Below are 22,122 nucleotides of genomic sequence, written 5' to 3'. Positions count from 1 at the left end.
AAGGCGCCGGTGGGTTTGCGTGGTCAGTCATGATCGGCGGTAGCGTCCGGCTACGCAGCTCCAGGGTGTAGCGACGGGGATGAACAGCACCCTCCACCAAATGTGAAGAGGTTTATTGGTCGTGGAAAGACGTAATGGTCGTCAGCGGCAAGCAAGCGAGAAGAAGCGTCCAGAGGCACAGCGGCGATCCGAAACACGAGCCGAGCGAGCCGAGCGTTGGCGATGCTGCTGGATGGAGGCGCATCTTCTTCTTCACATATAGTATACTATCAACTTTCCAAATACACATTTGAAGCAAGCAAGAAAACAAAGAATAAAGGAAGTAAACCTTCCATATCCATAAGAGACCCAGTACTGTGCTTGCTTTACAAGTACGATAACGAAGCAATGTGTAACGACTGTAGTTGAATGCGAAAAATATTGTTGAATTCAAAAAATCTTAGCGTAATAAACAAGGAAAACATGGACAAACTTACATCAAGCACAACGCCTTTGAGAGCATCGGTAGGCTTGCTTGTGAGCTGTCGGACCGTGCGAATGGGGTGCTTGATAGCTTCCATGACTGTGAGCCGAGAGGTGTCGCGCACCAGTGACGGCTTACCTAGGCGCATTTCGACATATCGTGCTGCAATGCCTGTGCCCAGCTTGGCCGAGTACACACCAAGAGCCAGCAATGTCACCCCAGCAGCCTGCACACAAAAGAAACAACCGTGAACTGACAGTCGCTCTGAAATAAGTTAAGATTTGAATGAACCGGAACATGCATGCCAACCTAGAGACTTCTAAAATTGGGAGATTTGCCAGGGGGGGGGGGGGGAGGGCTTAAAAAGAAAGGCAACACCTGTGATCGGTCTAGCCTATGAGATTCGCCTTGATCTCAAATGGTTACATCAAAAGGGGCACTTCAGCACTTTACTCAGAAGACGCTGACAATCAGTATTCAAGAGTCCCCAGAACATGTGGCCCAAGTACAGCAAAACACGCAGCAGAGAACTTGCACCTTCATTGCACAGACAGCTAAAAATAACTTCCTCTCCTCTCGGCAAACTGCATAGTTGAAGTGACGAACACAGCTAGTGGCCGATTTCATGATCATGAAGCATCCCTGGTAAAAATTATATTGACTCTTTTGAGTTTAATAAATAAAAAAAGTCTCTTTGGAAACATCAAAGCAGCAACTCCTCTTAGGACATCCAGTATCGATTAATGGCCATTTCGTTATTGTCTTGTTTTCTGCTATGTTTGTGTAAGGCGGCACACGCCGTATTATGTACAAGCTATTTCGAACAATATGTGCCTGAGTGGGGGGTCAATTGTCTTGTACTGCACCCACTAAGAGAGTACTTACTGATGCTTGTTATGGTTTCCAAAACAAACCACTGATATGCTTGCCAGGGCACGCTTTGCTTCTTTTACGCACCTTGGAAGCTAGACACCTTGGCAGACATTGGTTTGTGCTTAGTTAATTTAAAGTGCTTCAAAATGTGCAATCAGGGTTTGGTCACTATCCATCGGTGAACCTGACACGTGACAAAATCAGTGAGCATGAAGCTGCACCAGACTTTAGCACAACAGTAGCTCAGTAGCGCTTTTAGCGCTTGTTAGACCTATACATTCCCTGTCCTCAAATGGCTTGGATTGAAATTCGACTTTGGCTAGCTATCTAGCTTGTGATGGCTATCAATGTAGCAGTGCTACAAGACTCAAGTTCGTTTATTTTTTTATGCTGAATTGAGGCAGTTTATTTGGAGAGTTATGGCCATGCTTGTACAATCTGGAGGACAGGTCAGAAATTGGGAGTCTCCAGTCAAATTGGGAGAGTTAGCAGGTATGTATTTAAGATTACTACGTTTTGAAAGGGCCACTACACAGTCACCCCACTACTCTCTGATTACCACTGTAAATGAGAGAAGAGGGGCCACTATGTTTATATGTACATGATGAAAAAAAAAAGGGCTCTCAGCAATCATCTTAATTCAAAATATCAATTTGAAGCCGTAGTCTCCAAGCTTCCCACTCCCAACCTGGTGTTTGAATATGAGAGGTTCACAATATATAACGTGAATAAACAAACAAAAAATGTGCACCACATTTGTTTTGCGTTTTCTGTACGAACCATAAACTTCACAACAAACTTACCGTGGCTGACACCTTGTCCCAGTCAGTAATGAATGCTCTAAATCCTTCGCCAAACACAGCACCTGCCGTCCTACAAAGACCATGACAGAAAACTGCTAATTCATTTCAGTGCTTGGATAGAAAATGATGTGAAACTTTATTTTACATCACCAAATGGGACAACCGAATAAAAGCTCCCTGATGCACACATTGTATTGCTTTCGGTCACTCTTGGTGTTAGTAAGTTGTTGAAACTTCTCAATATTACTTTTCTTAACTAGTGCTTTCATGTTTTTACATTAGTATAATAATAACTATTTGCAATTTGCTAACGTTACTCTTCTTGACTAGTGCTTTCATGCTTAACTTAAAAATGAATATAATACTCTCAATGCTTTATGTTGTTTTTTTCACTCTGCTGCTTTTCCTTGTACTTACAGGTAAATTCTATGGTGTTATAAGAATATGTGTATGCACATGATGCATTTTATTTTTTATTTTTATCCATTTTTTCATTGAACCCACAACCAGCATTAGGCTATGGGTCCAACCAGTTTCAGTAACTCTGTGTGTTCTATGTCTCCAAATAAAGAAATTTAAACTGAATTGAAACTGAAACAAAAGCGCTCACTTGATTGACTCGAGGACAGTGGCCCTGTTTTCAGCAGCCTTCACCTTGATCTGTTCAATGTAGAGGTCCTGGTTCTCGCGGTCAATCTTGGCCTTGGCCCGCAGCTCAGCCTCCAGCTTCTTCATGTCATTCTTGTGCCGCAGCTCCATCTCGTGCTCTATCGTGGCTGCACACATTATTGAGAAGGATGGAGTACGACACGACACGTCATTGCCTTGATAAGGAGCAGAAGGTGATTTCCAACGTGAATAACAATTAGGATACCTTTCCCTTTCGGCTTTCATAGGTGCTTGTTTACAGCAGCCATGGCACTTGTGCTTACGCAGTGCAAGTTACATTTCTGTTTACATGAAAAAACACATTCCAGTTGATACATACTAAAACCCTTTTCTGCAATGTAATACATGCACTCCAATACATGCACTCTAATACATGCACTCCAATAATGCAATCATTAAGGCATGCCCCCACACATCTGACTGCACTGCTTGATATTATGACGCTGTCAAGATACTTTTTGTTAGTTACTTGCGAGAAATGTCACAGTGTTTCGGAGGCTTGTGCGTGTTCTCACTTGATGGGCATCGAATTAGCAGCATGAAGCTAATTTCTCATTAGCAATCATGATACAATTGTGCCTAAACAATGCGGCTTGTTTGCCAATGCATGAGCATACAAATACTGCAAGAAGCAAATTCTCATTATGATGTTCAATGCAAAAGTATGACATCATTTTTGTCCGCCAATCTTACAAAATACTTAACGATAAATGGAAGGGAAGAATGTGAAATCACTACGTTTGAAGCCACTTGCTGATGAATTCACATCCAGAACATCATTTCTGATTATTTAAATTATAGCAGTGCAAAAACATGCAATATTAACGGATGAGCTCACCTCTTCTTAAGGCTTCTTGCTTTGCCACTGACTCCTCTTGACGTTTCAAGTTTTCCTCATTTGCTCGTTGCTAAAGAATGACAAAGGAAAGGTTGTGGAAACTACGCTTCAGGAACAAGGGCTCAGGCAAACCGCAATGAAGTTTGAGATCATACCTGCTGCAGCAGCTGGTCATCATAGCGCTTCCTTGCAAGCTGATCTTGATATACAGCCCGCTGTACATAAATAGAACATCAATGACAACCTGTTAAAATGAGACATTATCCTCTGCAACACCACAGCACTATGCATGCCAGAAAACTTGAAATGTCACAGATGTGATGGAATTGTGAAGGTAACCATTACTCACAAGGACATAATGTGAGGTCACCCCAACCCTGCAGGCTTCAGTGCCGAGTAAACTAGCCTACTTGGGTGCTTTAACACTGCCAGTGCCTTTAACAGCACAATAATAGTCTTTTCTGTTTCCAGGAACAATAAGCAAATTTGTTAAAAAAAAAAGAAAGCATAGTTCCTTTTCATGACATAGTCTAATACAGCCCTGAAATGACTCCAGCTATGACTATGTTAGAGTAATCAAATTTACCAGAATGAACTGTCAAAGGCATTTGAATTGCCCCGAACAGGCAAACAAGATGACTAGTGACAATTAAAGCAAGTATTGCACTGTGAACTGCACTTTAGCAGGGTGTGTATAGGAACACGAGGACTTTATGGCACCATGAGATGTCAATATCCAAAAGGCACCCTCTTCCTTTTTTCATGGATGCTCGTGCGACACGTTAAACATGCTTTTAAGCCAAGCCTCTAAATTCAGGCCACGTCATCCGCTCCAATGAGTTGCACAGTGGCCTGGCTCATGCAGCCAGCTTTTCAATTCTGCAGTAGTTTCCCACGCTTTCAGTGCACCTATTTTGCACTCCCATGGTGTTGTGCCATGAATGACGGCTGCTTGGCCTGACAGCGCTGCTAATCAAATACTTCGATGAAAGCTGAAGTACATGCGACTACAGCAGAGCTTGCAACAAACTTCGAAGTGTTGGAGGCTACTAAGCCATGTATAAACATTCACAACAATGTTAAGGAGTGTCTTGCCACCCTCTGGAAGTGGCCACTGTGTCAGCAAACGTAACTCTGGTGAGCTTTGTCTGCATGACACCTTGCACCATAGCGACACCTTGCTAGCACCTCAATGAAATTGAGGGTAACAGTGCATCAGCACACGTTCGCATTGGAGACTTGAGGGCCGTAGTGCAGATGATGAATTGGCACATGTGGTACGGTGGACAGCGCACAAAATGAACAGACTCAACTACGTCACTAACCTGTTGGTGCTGTTTCGTTTCCTCGGCCAATGTCTTTCTCCGCTCTTCCTGCTGCACTCTGTGGGCATCAAGCTTGGAATTTTCAATGTGGGCTTCAAACTCCTTAATTTTAGTTTGATGCTCCAGTTGCAGCGTCTTCTCCTGCATCTTTGATAGCTCCAGTGCCTCCTTTGCATGACCTTGTGAAGTTGAAACAAGCAAGGGAAGTGACCATTCAGAACATTGTACAAATAGCACACAGCAGTTACTTGAGGTGGTTTATCCATATCAGTAAACACTGGCAAACATTACAAATAAAATGTCATTTCATCAAACTTCAAGGATTCGAAGACAGCCTGAAGCTGACCAATGATGAAGCCAGTAATCTTTGGCTTCATTTCACAGCAGCCTGCTATGAGGTTAGCAGAGAGGGGCGGCCAAGTTTTTTTTTTCTTTTTTTTTTTAAGGATCAGCTGGTTCTTCTAAACAGAGCCCAGATATCATGCAGAACCATGAAGATCACACAGTAAAACCTTACTGATGCCTTTCCGACGTTAAGGTTGAGAATTAAACACCAGTCCCGTTAAATTCTCATGGAGTCGTGTGTAGAGGCTTCCAATTTTAGATGTTTACCTTCATGGCTCTTATGACCAAGAACTGTGATGGGGCCTATGTGAAGTGATATATGCTGCTGCCGAAGACGGTCACAGCATATACATTGTGCTGCCTCCGTCACAAAAAACACCAACATTGGCCATCTTGTCTTTCCGGCACTTCGCCAGGTCGCCAACTGCCGGTTGGGAACCAACATCCTTGATTTATTATTATAGCTGTCTTCACGTTTGCGATATGCTTGCACTTCTGTTATCTAACCAATGAACCAAACAATTTGTTACGTTTTCCCGGATCATACGTTCATTTACCATAGTCTCTTGAAAAACACAGACACGGTTATCTGTGCATTTTTTTCTGGTACGTAAACTATTTGAAAGATTTGTGCTACTTTTTGACGGATGCCAACGTTTTCTTTTGGTGTTTCATAATCATCAGCCCTTACGTGACCTGCCAGATCGCAAATTCGATGATCCTCCGGTGCTGCAGCCAAATAATTCCAGACATATCTCGGATAAAGTCGCATGATGCAAGACCGGCGAGAGTATATAGCGGTTACGAGAGACTAGTTAAGAGCCCACAAGAAAGCGCACTCTGGTTTTATTTTGTTCTGGCCAACTGACGAGTACTCACGCGATGCTTCTAAATCACGCGCCGCCTTGGCCGCTCTTTCGAGAGCGCTCGAGTCAAAGTGGTAACCCTCCATCCTCGATGACTTCTTGCCGTCGTCGCCACCGCCACCGGCGGCCGCGCCGCCGCTCTGAACGGGTACACCGAGGCTCGAGAGGTCCGGCATTTCCCCACCACCAGGTTGATCCCTCTTGATCCCAAATAACCACGACATTTCAGATCGACCGCGAAGCTGTGGCCGCGAAACTCGAACCGCTCCTCCGAAAGTTCACCGCGGAAAACACGTGCGCCTCGCGAGCGCCTTCGATGACCGGCTAGGGCAGCGACTACGGACGACTGACGTCGGCTTCTTAGAAATGATCCAGCGTGAAGCCGTAGTAAAAGGCGAAAACTTTTAAATTTAGCCCAATAAAAACAAAGTAATCGAACATTGACATAAGTTGGTGTCTAAACAAACCCGTTATTTTGTTTGTTTTTAATCATAGAATTACTAGTAGTTTAACTTAAACGGAGGCATACTAACCTCCTAAACCGTTGCCACCGTTGCCCTTTGTAAACTTATTAGTGCTAAACTCGAGTGATTTTTTTCGTGTATTCAAAAGCGATAGCCAAGGATTCGATTAGCGACCGCATTACAGCGCGCATGCGGGGGGATGTGTTGATGCTGCTGAGAGCGTCGTCGCTCTGCTGATCAGCGCATGATGTGTTCGAGCAAGGCCATTTCGGCGCTTTCTAACAACTTAAGCTTAATTTAGCCGTCGTGGCCAATCAGCTGCATTTCTTTCATTGCTAGTGTCAACTCTTGTTTAGATAGCCCTCAGATGGATTTGTTCAGCGATCTGCCAGAGCCAGGTATCATTTCGGAAACCCTCTCGGCGTCTCTGTACGGTTTCGTTGACACTGTGTGTCTCGGATTTTTATGCTTTGCATTAAGCAGAAAGCGTGTCCAAGGCCGTTCGGCAGGAGCCCGTGGCCAAGGAGATCCGCCGCAAACTGATCACCAAGGCCCAGAACGATGCACTTTTTGACGATCTGCCATCACCGTCTTCGACCGAGGAGAAGGTTCCTCCACAGCCGATCAAAAGGCCTCGAGATGAAGAGCAGGAGGACGCGCAAAACAAGAGGCCCGCGCAAAGTATGAGTGGTCCATCTTCAAGCTCTTCTACCCTCGCTAATTGAGTCCATTTTTTTGCAGGTGTCATTACGCTCCGTGGCTTCGTGGCGGAGCGCAAGGGAGAGCGGGAGGACATGCAAGATGCGCACGTCATCCAAGATGCTTACCACGCAGACATTCCTCAATTGCACGGTTCCATGTTAGTAACCGCGTGGTGCCCCGTTGGTCAGTTTCGCGAGCGTTTCCTTGTGGGCGACCGTAGCAATGCGCTTTGTAAATGCGTCTTGCATGTATGCTTGTGTTTTGTTGTTGCGGGGGAGCACCGAGCTTGGTATCTGCCGGTTAAATCCTAACAGAACGGGCATTTAGAGTATTTCATCCCGTAAGTCGTGCTGGGCTGACATAAGCCAGATAACGTATTCTTAGAACACCCTCATAAAGCCCAGGCACCACTACTCGTCAAGGAATAATAGACAACTGAATCGTTTATTTATGGCCAGAAAAACAATGAGATGTTACTGCATTACTTGAGCAAACATTAATTGGCAATGATTTGTCCACAACTAGGACATCACTCCAGCATTGGTGCAGCCATAAATTTTTTTGCAGGAGTGCTTGCATTAGACGGGGTTCTTGGAGAGTTTTGTGCAATTTATCTTCTGTAAACAAATTTTTGGGATGTTGGAGACATGGAGGTACCTTTCTTGCCCCTGGCTACTTATGCCCTCACATTCTGGTGTACCAAAAACACTGCTGTGGGCATTGTATTGAGTTTTGTTTGCTTAAATTTTGGAGTATGAAACTGAAATAAAAATGATATATTGGGCTTTGTGGATATGCCTATATATAAATACTTATAGCATGGAAGGCTCTCCTTTTCTTAGTGTAATAAGATTGCCCTATCTTCCTTGGCTACTTGTCTGCGAAATAATTGTTGTACAAAGCAGTTAGAGGGACCACATTTAACACAACCCTTTCTTGATGTTGCAGATGTCGGCTTGCATACTATGCTGTCTTTGATGGGCACAATGGTTCCCGAGCGTCACGGCATGCAGCTCAGCAGCTGCATCGACAACTCGCCACCCGATTCCCGAAGGGTACTGCCTGCCTCCTCCCCATTCTTGTCTCCCTTGCTTAAACACTTAGGGCCCAAGGTCAGTTTATGTGTCTACATGTTCTCTTGCTTCTCCCTCGGCAGCTGCACCCACGTCATTCATACACGGCGAGGAGGTAAAAGGAAAACCATTCTGCGGGGGCACTCCCGTGTTGTGCTACTACATTCTTGCTTCTCCGCATCAGCTGTAATGTTTTGTCATACATGACAAAACATATAGACTGAGCAGTTCAAATGTAAACTGTTGGAAAGTATCAGCCTTCACTGCATTTAATTATACCTGACAATGACATTTCCTGGCACAAATAATTTTATTCTAGATGCGCAATCATTTCGTGACACTGTGAGACGCGGCTATATTCATATTGGGTATCTGCATACAGATCCGCGTTGTGCACATTAAAAACATTTTGTTTGCCAAGTGTTGCTGCTGTTATATTTTTGTGCATTATGACAGGCTCCATTAAACGGTCCCTGATAGAGCTTTTTGGTGTCGTACTTAATGTCTTGAAATTGAAATACAACATGCTGTTGTTTATAATGAGCATTCTGCTTTACTCTCACTAGAGTTAGGAATTTGTTGTAAAATGTACCTTGAAATGTTTAAAGGAGAGTCAACAGTTCAGAACGTCTGTCCAGATAAAATGACACTTGGTTACCCACGTGGCAAGACAGGAATTGGGATAGGATACCCTATTATGCAGCCTTCCATTAGTGTATGCTGCTACAGGACCTTCCCTAATATTAATATGCAATACATTATTTTAAGTTTCTTGTATAAGTTATAATGCACGGCTAAATCTTTATTGCTTTTGAGTTAAAAAATGGCGTTGCATTTGGTGTGACATAGTGCCTCATTGCAATGGTGATGAGCGTTGCTGGTCATGGCCACATGCAAAAAGCGTGGTTTAATTTCAGATGAGTTGGCTTAACTTGTTTATCGGCAGACTAAAGGATGGGATGGCATAGGCTGGGTGTTATCTTGTAGTAGGTTGTTTCCAAATACACGCTCTATTGACGGTTTTGTCTGGTCAGCAGGGAGGGATCTCGACGGCTTTTCTAACTGCATTTGGTGGAAGCAATGCAAGAGCTGGAAACACGCAGCAGACACCATGTTTTAGACATCAAATTTTAGGAAAATACGACGGAGGGTCTGTGCAGCAATGAACACTGTTTGCAGCAGCTTTTCTTTGTAATAGGTTGCTGAGAACGTCGAAATGGGACGGTTGATGAAAGTCGCATTCACTCTTGGCAAAAGCTGCCCATCATTCTGTCTTCCCCGTTTGCAAGGCGGACTATCGGCATTACTCTCGCTCCTCAGTGTTGCTGCTCAAGGGACTCCTGTTCTTTAAAGATGGCTCAGATTGATCAGTTCTGATCATAGAATATCTACGTGCAACCACTGCAGGTGTGGACACTTCTCTGTATAATCTTTTTGTTCAACCATAAGAAAAGTGGCTCCTTAGACAGTAGTCCCTTCAAGTAAATAATGTGACAATCAAATTATACTTTGACTTAGGCTAGAAGATCATTTTTTCTTGCGACAATCCCTATGTTGCAAGTTTCTGTACTATTCACAAATAGCTTGCACTGCTACTATATATTCTTTGGTCAAATTTTGTCTTTACCTGCTGGAACTGATGATCAGGCACCTGTGCTGTTTTTGAATGGCATTGGTGCAGCTGAAAAGGGAAGTTCGTCTCTTGTTTATTGGAGTGTTAGCTATAGGACACTGTTTTTGATAGAAAACATGTTGTGACGTGTGTTCATCTCCTAATACAAGCTGTACCAGCCCAAAACATGTAGCATAAGCATACTGAACTGTATGAATGTCTGTATGAACTGTATTATTGTATAATTTGCATTATCATCACTTTGCCTAAACTATTTGTACATCTTTGTGAAAATGCCTGACAGTATGCAGATGACCCAGTTTGACAGTGATTTCTTTTTTCTGCTGTAAAATTTCAGTTCTTTCAAGGTGGCTGTTGTGCAGATGCAACTGAATTTGTCCAATTTACTTTAAAAGACTGGTGTGATGGTTAATATTTTCACAGCTGCAGGCAGCTCTGAAGTGGCACTTACTGTGCTTCTCACACGTGATTACAGGTGACATGAGCCATGTTGAAAAGGAAATCAAGCGAACCATCATGGAAAGCTTCAAGAAGACGGACGAGGATTTCCTGAAGAGGGCAGCGAGTTCCAAGCCCTCTTGGAAAGACGGCACCACAGCTGTCCTTGTGGTTGCCATTAACAACACACTGTACATTGCCAACCTCGGTGACAGCAAAGTGAGTGCCATTCGTGACATGCTGTCCCAAGTGAACCTGCAGCTTTGCAGTTTGGCAACTTTTATATCTCTCGCGTAGCTTAGTGAGATAAAGCTTTAACCGTCACTTGAGCAGATTGTTGGGCACCTGCTTGCGGTGCAGCAGAAATGCAAAATTAACTCATGTTTATTTGCAGCTGTCATTAGCAGCCTTTCTGAAACCTGTATAAATTCTAGCACAGCTTCATTATTGTCCTTTATTTTAATTGTGTAATCAGAGACACTTCTGTGCTAGACTGGAGGCACGCATTGTAATTTACTTCATAATGATCGTTCTTATTTTATCATTACTTTTAAAGGCCATCCTGTGCAGATACCACGAGGAGTCGCAGAAGCACATTGCGATCCCATTGAGCAAAGATCACAGTCCAACAGACTATGGTGAAAGGATGCGCATCCAAAAAGCAGGAGGATATGTGAAGTGAGTACTTTTCTCCTGCTTTTCGTGGTTGAGTTAGTGCTGAACATAACCAGTGCCGTCGTCTGATTTGTGCACTGCTCATGAAGCACGAGGCAACGGCAGAAGGAAGTGCATTGCACGATTCGTCACACATTCTGTAGGTTTTCTTTTTCTCTTGTTTCATGCTTCATGAGCACTGTCCAAATTACGAGAGGAACAGTACAGTCAACTGTAGATTTTACGGACGCCTGATTTTCCAGACTTGTTAGAAAATTCGGACGCTTTCGCAGCACCATCACCAGCCCCATAAACGGTGTATAAGAACGTCCGAAATTTCGGACGCTGAAACTTGTCAGCGTCCGATGTTTTCCCAAATTGCAGGCCTGAAAGGCATTAATTGAAGCCCTCACCTCTGCCGTGTCTATCATCTCTATGTTAAAACAAGCGCTTTCGCGAGTCGATCTGTGTGCGACAGTAGCAGAGTCCGAAAGTCAGCTTTGCTGCAATGCCAAAGTGTTGTGAGGTGAAGCTTACCAGAAATTCAAAGGGGCTACTATCACGGCGCCGTGCGGCAATGTCTTTGTGGATGAGCAGCGGAAATGCACGGAGGCATGATGGCGGCAGGTACAGTGACGGTGTCGGCTTGGCGATGTGCTGCACACAACCAGGAACTATGGACTTCTCACGGCAGCAAATGCTGCGTATTGGCGGAGATTCGGCGATGTTTGTGCACATCGTTTACATGCACACACGCATCTGAGAATGCCGGACGAGTCGTCCACTCTGCCGCCACAGTATTTGTGTTCTGCACCATCATTTCCAAACCCACCATGCGAGAGAGCCGTAATCTATTCTGCGCTTTGCTGGTATCAGTGGCACTCATCACGAGATGCAAATTTGTAAGTGCCGGTTGGCACGTAGTTAAGCGGTGTTCACGGCAGGTACCAAATGTATTTGCGAGAGTCTGGGCGTGCACCAAAATGCCTGATAAGTGTACTGGGGGGCGTTAAGCTATTTCGGACATGGCTGTGGTGATTTAATCGCTTGAGCGGAATAAAAAAGCATGAATTCGTTTTTTCGGACCATTTTGCCGTCCCTAGGGAGTTGGAAAAAAATGGGCGTTGACTGTACTTACCAACTTGCTCAACTTTCAATCTTAATGCAGTACCCCAACTTCAACGTGGTCGAACATCCATGTTATGTGTGTGTGAACAAGTTTATTCAAACCGGCAGATTGAGGCCTGGGCCTAGGCCCCGCCAGGGGTGTCTCGCAGCTGCCTCCCGTGCTCGCTGAATGGCACATATGTGATCTTGACGATGTGAGCTGATCAGTGCGGCTTTCCACCATGCCCTAAGCTGTTCAAAAGAGACTGTATTTTCATCCTGTATATGTGGATGTCTTCACATTTTGTGGGAAAACATCCATATTAGAGACCTTTGTACCCCTGTCACACGGCAAATCTAACATCATTTACAACGAATGACATTAGGTGAACTTAATGTCATTTTACCAACCTGCTGTCACACGATGATAACAAATATCATTTTAAAATGATGACCATAACCTTAGCCCTCTTGAGCTGTGACTTTGGGAGAAATAAAAATCTATTAAAACTTGCATCTAACATGCGTGTATCCTCAAAAATAATTTTTCTATCACTAAAAACCTACTCCAAGAATATAAACGCAGCCGTTTTACACAACTTGCCACAGCTGCACGACACAAATGAAGTCAAGCCAAGAACCAAGCGAAAACCAACATGGCCGACAATATGACCGGGCCAACGTTGACCGGGCGTGGGTACAGTGAACTGAAGCGTGGGAGCACGATCGACACTCCGGCTGCAGAAATGAGACGACGGCAGCTAATTCATGTAGTCACCACCTTGATCACCAAAACATGTGTGATCGAACAATCAGCGCCCGCGATACAGACAATAACAAGAGATCATAAATGAAACATGGCCGGCGTCCAGCCGCTGTAGGAGAGTAGCTTTCTTTTTAGAAACTTTCGCGCGTGCTGCTACGTCATCAAACCAGTAATAATTTAATCTAGTAAACAAGATATTTACGAATTACAAAAGTTACGTATACTTAAGTCAACAGTCATCTCCTTAAAGGTCCCTGGCGTCGAGACAACGCATTCGGTTCGAAATCGAATGCGAATGTGTTTCGGGAATTGTGACAGCAATTCCCGAAATCCCGAAATGTCCCCCGTGTGACAGCAAACAAATGGCATTACAAACGAATGACATTAGCTGTAAATGACATTAGATTTGCCGTGTGACAGGGATATTAGTTTGTTTGTATGCTTTGATATCCTTTACGGAATAGGCGATAGCAGTGCTGGCAGAACTGGTTGGTTCTTCCAACCGAAACACGTTAAAAGCAATATGTTACGCCAGTTTTCTTTTCCAAGGAAATAGCAGGGCTGCATGATAATGACAACGTCCCTTTGTAAAAACAATGAGATGCAGTGTCATTGCCACTGTTCCATAAAACACTGTAGGTTGGCAGCTGTACGATCATTCCATTTGCATAACTCACTGTGGGCCTTTTGTTTCAGAAACTGGGCTGGTGAGTAGTTGAGAGGTTTGCTCACTTTCATGTTTGCATTAACTTGGTACGAAAGGCTATAGAACATCACTTTTCTGGATACCACAGTAAAAGGAGGTTTAAATTTGGCGGTAAGCAAGACTGCAACTATATCACTTTCAATCAATACTCCTTTTTAGCTGTGTATTTGCTGCCTTTAAGCACTTTTTTCCAGGAAGTGGCATTATGAAGAGAAATCTTGTTTTATCACTTACTGGCATGCAAGTCTTGGACGGGACATTTTCCAGCAGGCTTGGTCCATCTGTAGCTATCGGCAGTCTTTCTTTTCATCCTGATGAAGTCAGGCTATTCAAACTTGCACTGTTGAAGGACTATGACTGCAGCCATTACTGATAGAAAAAAATGGCAGCTTATTGCATATCACGGGCCGCTCATAAGCATAAGGCAGCTATGCCAAGCAGAGTGCGGCAGTGTGCTGTCTATAGCTCTGCAAAAAATACCGCTTTTTCATTCACTGTGTGTGTGCGTGTAACGCATAAAACCAAAATACAGCAGACTATGATTAAAAAAAACGGTACTGCTGTTTGCTGTGCGTGAGCGCTACGACAGGCACCACAGTATCAACCTGTTATTTGTGTCATATATTTTGCGCATCGTTTGAAAATAGACGCGCAGTGGGAGTGACAACAGTTCACGGAAAAGCATCACCGTTTCCACTTTATTTTTGACAGCACCATACGACTATGGGTCAAATTGGGGTTTGAGGCTATTCACTATGCGCTCGCACATTCCCTTTCACATTGCTCACAATGGTACATAGTAACATAGCTCGGACTCGCTCAAAATATTTTTTCTCCTACGCTTTTATTCAACTAATAACTGCACAGTAGAACATGCGACTAAAATGTGAAGTATCGGATGTTGCCATATTGGGAATTCCCAAACCTGAGTGTATTAAACAATCATCACCGTCATCACTTTCAGCCTATTTAAGTCCACTGCAGGACTAAAGCCTCCCAATGATCTCACCCAGTACTTTCACCAATGATAGTGTCATGTAGCGTGTTGTAGTGTTGCTTCGTTAAGCCAGAGCCTGAGTATATTAAACTCAGGCTCTGGCTAGTTAAGCCTGAGTATATTAAACAATCATCACCGTCATCACTTTCAGCCTATTTAAGTCCACTGCAGTACTAAAGCCTACCAATGATCTCACCTAATACTTTCACCAATGATAGTGTCATGTAGCGTGTTGTAGTGTTGCTTCGTTAAGCCAGAGCACTTGGAGAAATAGGAATCGCTAAACTTTGCCTGCAGGGACGGACGAGTGCTAGGTGTGCTGGAGGTGTCTCGCTCAATCGGTGACGGCCAGTACAAGCGATGCGGTGTCAGCTGCCTCCCAGACGTCATGCGTTGCCAGCTGACGCCTGCTGACCGTTTTCTTGTGCTTGCTTGCGATGGTCTCTGGAAGGTCTTCACCTCAGACCAGGTTCTTGCAAGTGTGCTCGCCACTTTGCAGGTGGGTGCCGTTCCTTGCTTCTTCATGGGGTTCTTTTGGGACATTGAAGCGAAACGGTACATCAATTTACAGACATAAATGTTTTTGCTGTGCGAGCTTTATTGTCATTGATATTGCAATCAATCGTAGGTTAATTATTAGAAGAGAAAATGAAGGTCAAAGCTTCATTTTTAAATTTCACACTGAAACCCCAGTGCCTGCATCTTATCGTGGCATCATAGATTTTGAAGTCTTTTTTTTGTTTTGTTTTCATATTTTCGCCACATTAGCTGAATAAAATTTCCTGAAACTTGCTGTGTTAAGTCTTTGGCTCCCTCAGAACACAAGGTAATTCATTTTTACCCATAAAATATTATACATGTTCAACCAGGCGGCATGAAAATCTAGCGATGTCGTAGCGGGTTGGTGTGGGAACCTCAAGATGGCGTTGTAACATTTATTCTCTTTTTGTCCATATTTTCTTGCTTGTGGAGGAGCGTTTTTTTTTTGTTTTTTTTGCAAAAAGGGTGCTTTTGGTATTATTGTGAAAGGGTAATTTAGTACTAATTGTTTTTTATAGTGTCTCTTGAACACACACACAAACAACAGAGGAAGCATGTACACATGTAGACAGTGGTACTTCCAAGCCATTTTATTTGTGACCCCAAGACCACTGTTCATACCGGACAGCAGCAACCCCACAAGTGATGGAAGTAAACAGCGCAAAAATCAAGACGACGCACACAGGAAGAAAAGACATGAACAGGCGCTGACTTTCAACTGAGCTTCTTTAATCATGGGAAAACATAAACATCGCACCGCCGAAACGGTGCATGCACAAAGAACAGATGAGACATGTGGCATGTGTGGTTTTTGAGCGAAGGAAGAGGCAATTGTTCTTCGCGCATGCACCGTTTCGGCGGTGCGATGTTTATATGTTTTCCCATGATTAAAGAAGCTCAGTTGAAAGTCAGCGCCTGTTCGTGTCTTTTCTTCCTGTGTGCGTCGTCTTGATTTTTGCGCTGTTTACTTCCATGGATCCATACCAACTGGCCCAGCTATCTACACTGCCCCACAAGTGATACCAATCTATCCAAAATTTGTGCCGACTTTCACGTTTGCTTTGGCTGTGATAACCAAGTTAAAAAACAGTAGCTGGCTCTCACATTAGGCACTGTCTTAAAGGGGCCAACAACTGGGCAGAACGTGTGATTAGATCCTGGTGGAAATGAAAAGACCATGAAATATAGTGACAGATTCCAGCATCCGTTTCGCGATGTAAGTAGGATTTATATTTCTAAATTGTGCTTCAATATAACAAAAACCGGTAGGTCGCGCAGCCTAGTGAAAGAGCCTTGAAGCAGGATTATGAAGTCGACCACATTTCTGTACATATAGTCACGTCATCTGATGCTGTCATGTGCGCCATAATTGGTCCTCAGAGTTAGAGTATGTATGTTATTATCTATCCCCGCTCTGTTCTGTGCTGTCTACGAGGTAAAAGGAGTTGCACGGTGAGAAGCGGCGCTGCCTTCGCATCCACGAGGGCCCCATGTCAAGCCGCGGCGCATGTGCGCAGAATGCACGCATGCGCAGTAAACCACCGCGCTCGAACACGAACCGCTCTCGCGCTCACTGTTTGCAGCATGTGTTGTCAAGCATGTATAACTTCATATTTGCTGCAGATAGAAAAATTCTGATTTAAAATGTTTCATGACGTTTTCCACGTTACCATTCCGTGGCTTGACACCCTGACCAGTTAGCTTTCCGTTGCGCTAAAGAAAATAGGTGCCCTAAAAATTTGTTGTCAGTCCCTTTAAGAACAACATCTTGCTTGCAGCACAAATATCACTCCTATCTGCTTCGGTATTGCCTGTTGTGTCCTTTGTAGTATGGCTGAGTTCCATTAATTTCACCTTGACAGGACTGATGCAATTGATAAGAATATCTGGCAGGATAATTGAAGGGAAAAGAAATAGGGTTTATCTGGGCAAAAAGATTGGAAAAGGGGAACAGTAGTGGGAACAAATGAGCATATAGGTTTTGAAATGTAGTACAGTGGTATCTCACTTAGTGATTATCACGGTGAGTGAACATTTGTGGTGCGAACACAGTACCTCCGAATAAAGCAGATAGGTTTCACACAGACTGAGCGGTATCCCACCACCACATAAGCGAACATAGTTGCTGATTTGTGTAACGGTATGTTGTACACAATTTTGTACTTAACACATGTGCTCAAGAAAAGTGGGAGGCAGGTGACTTTCTTTGCTGGATTTTTGGAAAAGGCACAGACAGGAGAAAGACCTCCACAGTATGTTTATTCCACTGCCTCTAGCATTGATGCTTGGCTCAGACTTAACTCGAGAGTGCTTCCAAAAGTGCAGATGTGAGACTAGAATGAATAGTCCACCTTCCTCTCGTTGTATATTACGAGCGTCCACATTCCATTGTAGGCGTATGCACTGAGAAATTTTCTCTGTTTTGTTACATTTCCTCTGCAATCGCGTGAGCCCAGCAATTAAATAATAGACTTCTTATAGGAAGCAGTGGGAAAATATGCCTCACAGAGCAAAATGCCATGGAATGAATTAAGTTTGTTTTGCGAGGATACACACTGTATAATGTCATTGCAGTGGACATTCTGATACTGTAGCATACCGGCTTTCAATGCTATGCTGATTCTCCCATCTCTTCAATAGATTGAGCCCCACATACAGTGGACTCTGTGTAAGCATACGTTTAGATATAGTTGGCTAAATCCTAAGGCGAACCAGGTTCTCAGAACACCTTGACGACAGACTTTCAGTAGCTTCCAGCTCCAGATGTAGCCCGTCTCATTCATTGTTGCTCAAGTCCAGAGTGCACAACAGATGAGGAAGGTGACAGAAATTGTAGCAGCTCAGAAGGTAGAGCCATAGAGCTGTTGTAAGCAAGGGCAGCAGATGACACGAACAGTCTTGCGATGATGGTGGCCTGCCTAATGTCAAACAGTGTTTGTTATACAACACAGTCAAAGCTGGCAAGCTTCTCACGATATAAATAAGCCAGTTCTTTGAGCTGGTGTGTGGCTTACAAATTGCTCTTGGTATATGACAGGATATATAGCATTTACATCCTAGTCTGTTGTAACAGTACTCGAATAAAAAAATCGCGCCATATCCACGGAATGAATGACGATAAGTTCATTAATTACGAACGCGCGCATGCACCGTATATTTACGAGTACAAGTATGATTGTTTATGTCTAAAAACATTACTGGAAATCATTCAGAGCTGTTCATGACGTCGCTGCGGCACTGAGAAACACTAAATCAAAACGTATGTCAACTTTCTTTTATAGCATACTAATTTTCCATGTTTTCTGGTGATACGAATTTCGGATGATACGAATATTTTTGGAAACCCCGCGGGATTCGTATCACCCAGGTTTTACTGTAATTGCTATCGTAGTACCCCCCCCCCCCTTGTTGAGTAGATCTCCCGGATTCCGTTTCTCCAAACTTGGCAGATATGCGATTGCCTTTTATTGCGTCAGTCACGTGCGAGTGACGTCGTCATGACGTCACTCACACTAGCGCCACCTGCTGAGTGAGTCATACAACTGGGTGGTTACGAACCGGTCACAGAGGAAGGACAGACCCACGACGTAGTAAAGAAGAAAGAACGCCACACAGGCGAACACGCACGAGAGTGTCACTCGTCAACAGCGTCTTCTTCTTCTTGCATACCAGAACGTGCGCAGTAAAGAAGAAAGAATGCCACACAGGCGGCTGCATTTTCGATGGAGGCGAAAATGTTTGAGGCCTGTGTACTTAGATTTAGGTGCACGTTAAAGAACCCCAGGTGGTCGAAATTTCCGGAGCCCTCCACTACGGCGTCTCTCATAATCATATCGTGGTTTTGGGACGTTAAACCCTAGATATTATTATTATTAATGCCACACAGGCGAACACGCACGAGAGTCACTCATCAACGTCATCTTCTTCTGCTACTGCATACCAGAACTGCATACTAGCTCGTGAGAAGTGCGCGTTCTGGTATGCAGTAGAAGAAGATGATGTTGACAAGTGGTTACAAACCGGTCACAGAGGAAGGACAGACCCACAGCTTAAGGAGCTTCACCCCTAAAAATAAGAGAAATGCAGTATTTCCTCACTTCCTTCATAACTACTTTTTCTGTAGTGGAAGACATCTTGAGACAGCTAGAGACATCAATTACAGCGGTAATTATAGAAACTAAATTAACTTGTTAATCAGAGGAGACAGACGGCTGGGTCAAAAAGGAAGAATCGAAGCCCATTGCTGCTTTGACATTCCCAAAAAAGCAGCAGCTGGTAATTTTTGTGGACTGATGAAATCCGACCAAATTGGCCAGTAAAGCGGTTGTGCCAAAGAGTGCAACTGCCATACTCTTCCGAGGCATCCAGACTGAGTGAGCATAGTTATATCACCCAGCGATCTCCTTTGCTGTGCTTGCCATGATAGCACGCGTGGTGCTGATAGGTTAACGAGTGCAGAACACCACTGCAATCATCGTCGAAAGCAGCAACGTCATCCTGGTCATCTGTTAGAATATGGCAGTTGCACTCATCGGTGCTTCCGTTTTGCCAGTGAATTCCGTTGAACTTCATCACTGCGTCAAAAAAACACCAGTGGCTCCCTTCCATTGTGTGCATGTTTCAGGTGCAATTCACGCTCCTTACACTCTCTCACCGTTATGCCCATCCCTGGTGCAGGATGAAACTATAGCGGCAGAAGGGGACAAGAAGCGGACACTGGAGCTGCGATACGAAGCCGCCTGCAGCAAACTCGCCAATGAAGCTGTGCGAAAGCTGAGCGGAGACAATGTCACGGTTGTCATTGTTCACATAGACCAAGGCAGGCAGTGAACGCTTGTTCAGCTTTGGGGGGATCATTCGCTGGTTGGTTCCCCAGAGGCCCTTATGCAGCAATATTGCTTTTCCTTCAACCTTCTATTTTTCTTTTTTTTTTCTTCATATTTGCCTCTTTTTTGAGACAGTCCACACATCTCTTGCTCATGCCTTGCTCATCTTCATGCTATTTTTTTAAATGCTGGTGGATGCCTAATTTCTTTTATGCTGTGGATATTCGTTGTCTTATTCTTTTGCAAAACACACAGGCAAGTGTGACTGACTAGTTTGTTAAGAAATATGTTATGCGAACAACTCTTATGGTGTTAATTATAGAGTAAATATTAGCGCACAACTTTACTGTGGTTCCATTCAATGCGTTGGAAAACACATTGAACTCATCAGCAAATATGGTTGTAATGTAAAAAATACAACCCTGTACAGAGGAATGTGTTAACGACAATGCTGTTGCCACATTAGCTCCATTTCATTCTCAGTCGAAGCCGCCTGCAGACATTTTTGTTTGTCAGACAAATCCCATATTGGTGCACAGATTTCTTACAGGTTCCTTGCCGATTTAGTTATGATTCAAAATTTGATGAGGAAATTATTAGCACGTGCAGGCTCCTGACGGGACTTTAGAGTAGGAAGAAAAAAACATGCAATTTGTTTTCTATGAGAAATTTTGGAAACCTTTTTGATAGGTTTACATTTCATTTCACTTTGTCATAATTTGATAGCTTCTACCTAATTTGTGTGTATGTGCGCGTGTGCCACAAGAGGAAACACAAGAGGTGACATTTGCTTTTTAACTTTTGTTGTAGTTAATGCCAAGGAAAGCAGTGAAAGTATGTCCTCTACATTTCAGGTATGAAAAAGTAGTGATCACTGCACGCTTATGTTTTTGTTTCTGTATTCATTGGATCTTGTGAAACATTCATCATGGAGCATCATTTGAAATGCTGCCTCCTCTTGTAGGAGTACTTTCTCAAATACTTATGTACTGTCTGTGTGGGAATTTTCTTACGGAGGGTGTATTCCAACGCAGCCATTTCTTTTTCGTCTCTTATTCATGTTGAAGTCTACACATCCCCTTTGTTCGCTGCCTGTTCCTTAAAGGTTGGTCTTAAGGCAGCTGTGTGCATTGAAAGATTCTGGTCAGTGGCTTGTTCCTGTAATGCCATATTTGCCTGTTGGAAGTACTGAGCTGAGCTCATTGTTCACACTGTGGAGAGCGCACACCCTATCTTCCATTCTCATTTTCTGTGATGGGAGTGATATGTGACGTAAGCAATGCTAAAGTGATTTTCATTGTCAAAACTATTGCCTATATTCTTTGCAAAATGTTATGTAATAAAGGAACACACATTGCCACAGAAGTGAGGCCTGTTTATTTTGAGAAGGCTGCACCCCTCAATGTCAATGCATTGAGGTCGGTAACATTACAGAAATTTGCTCGGAATAGCATTCAGTTTTTTCTTTAGCTGGAATTTTAAAAATACTTCATCGTAGTTCACAGACTGCCTCAATAGCGGACACTCGGTGAAATGCCATCTTGGAAAGGAGAGAGTTTAATAGGCGCAAGGTATTCTTGAAATTTGCTGTTGCTGTGAATAGGCATGCTGCGAATAGCACAGAATATGACGCTTGCCATGCTTCAATGCATCCTGCGCATATCTAGTGGTTCTGTTATTTTGGCACAAATAACTTTTTGTATTTTTTTCCCCTTACCTTTCTGTCCCCCTTCCCCGTGCAGGGTAGTAAACCGGTTAATTTTTTTCTGGTTAACTTCCCTGCCTTTCACTTAACCTTTCTCTCTCGGCACAGCATGGCATGCCTTGCAGCGCTCATTTGGTACAACTTGTTAGTCTAAACATAGCAGCTCAACAGAGGAGAAGTGATGAGTACATTGCACTGTAGACCAAATGATTCATTTCTCGAGGCAGCATATGAAAGAATGCAGAAAACACATGACAGTGTTTAGTATGGCGGAGGACATATTTGCTGGACCTTTTTCTGCATTGTATTTCTGTTGTACGTGCAGTAAA

At 43.7% G+C, this 22,122-nt stretch overlaps 3 protein-coding genes across 3 annotated transcripts in view; 2 read left to right on the top strand and 1 right to left on the bottom strand.

Moving 5' to 3' along the window:
* Positions 1-22,122, top strand: part of LOC119389396 (EF-hand domain-containing protein D2 homolog) — a 254,644-nt gene that overhangs the window by 183,872 nt on the left and 48,650 nt on the right.
* Positions 366-6,531, bottom strand: LOC119389217 (ATPase family AAA domain-containing protein 3). Its single transcript, XM_037656420.2, has 7 exons — positions 6,196-6,531; positions 4,972-5,150; positions 3,802-3,861; positions 3,647-3,716; positions 2,750-2,915; positions 2,140-2,209; positions 366-689 (listed from the first exon to the last, which is right to left on the bottom strand). Exons 1-7 carry the CDS (start codon positions 6,404-6,406, stop codon positions 366-368), a joined length of 1,080 nt encoding a protein of 359 aa, XP_037512348.1. The 5' UTR covers positions 6,407-6,531.
* Positions 6,787-21,453, top strand: LOC119389390 (integrin-linked kinase-associated serine/threonine phosphatase 2C). The gene is made up of 8 exons (XM_037656621.2): positions 6,787-7,044; positions 7,130-7,327; positions 7,388-7,505; positions 8,297-8,403; positions 10,530-10,711; positions 11,049-11,170; positions 15,020-15,221; positions 19,940-21,453. The coding sequence occupies exons 1-8, from the start codon at positions 7,014-7,016 to the stop codon at positions 20,090-20,092; spliced, it is 1,113 nt and encodes a 370-aa protein (XP_037512549.1). The 5' UTR covers positions 6,787-7,013; the 3' UTR covers positions 20,093-21,453.

Source organism: Rhipicephalus sanguineus, chromosome 4 (assembly GCF_013339695.2).
Source record: "Rhipicephalus sanguineus isolate Rsan-2018 chromosome 4, BIME_Rsan_1.4, whole genome shotgun sequence".
NCBI classification, from domain to species: Eukaryota; Metazoa; Arthropoda; class Arachnida; order Ixodida; family Ixodidae; genus Rhipicephalus; species Rhipicephalus sanguineus.
The sequence above is the reverse complement of the archived record's forward strand: the minus strand, read 5'-3'. Positions and strand labels throughout refer to the sequence as shown.

Coding starts and splice junctions, on each gene's coding strand:
- LOC119389390 (XM_037656621.2), top strand. CDS start 7,014: ATGGATTTGTTCAGCGATCTGCCAGAGCCAG. Junction 8,404..10,529: donor CGCCACCCGATTCCCGAAGG/GTACTGCCTGCC, acceptor ACGTGATTACAG/GTGACATGAGCCATGTTGAA. Junction 10,712..11,048: donor CCAACCTCGGTGACAGCAAA/GTGAGTGCCATT, acceptor TTACTTTTAAAG/GCCATCCTGTGCAGATACCA.
- LOC119389217 (XM_037656420.2), bottom strand. CDS start 6,406: ATGTCGTGGTTATTTGGGATCAAGAGGGATCAACCTGGTGGTGGGGAA. Junction 2,916..3,646: donor GCAAGAAGCCTTAAGAAGAG/GTGAGCTCATCC, acceptor TAATGTGTGCAG/CCACGATAGAGCACGAGATG. Junction 690..2,139: donor GGGACAAGGTGTCAGCCACG/GTAAGTTTGTTG, acceptor TTTTGTGTGCAG/GCTGCTGGGGTGACATTGCT.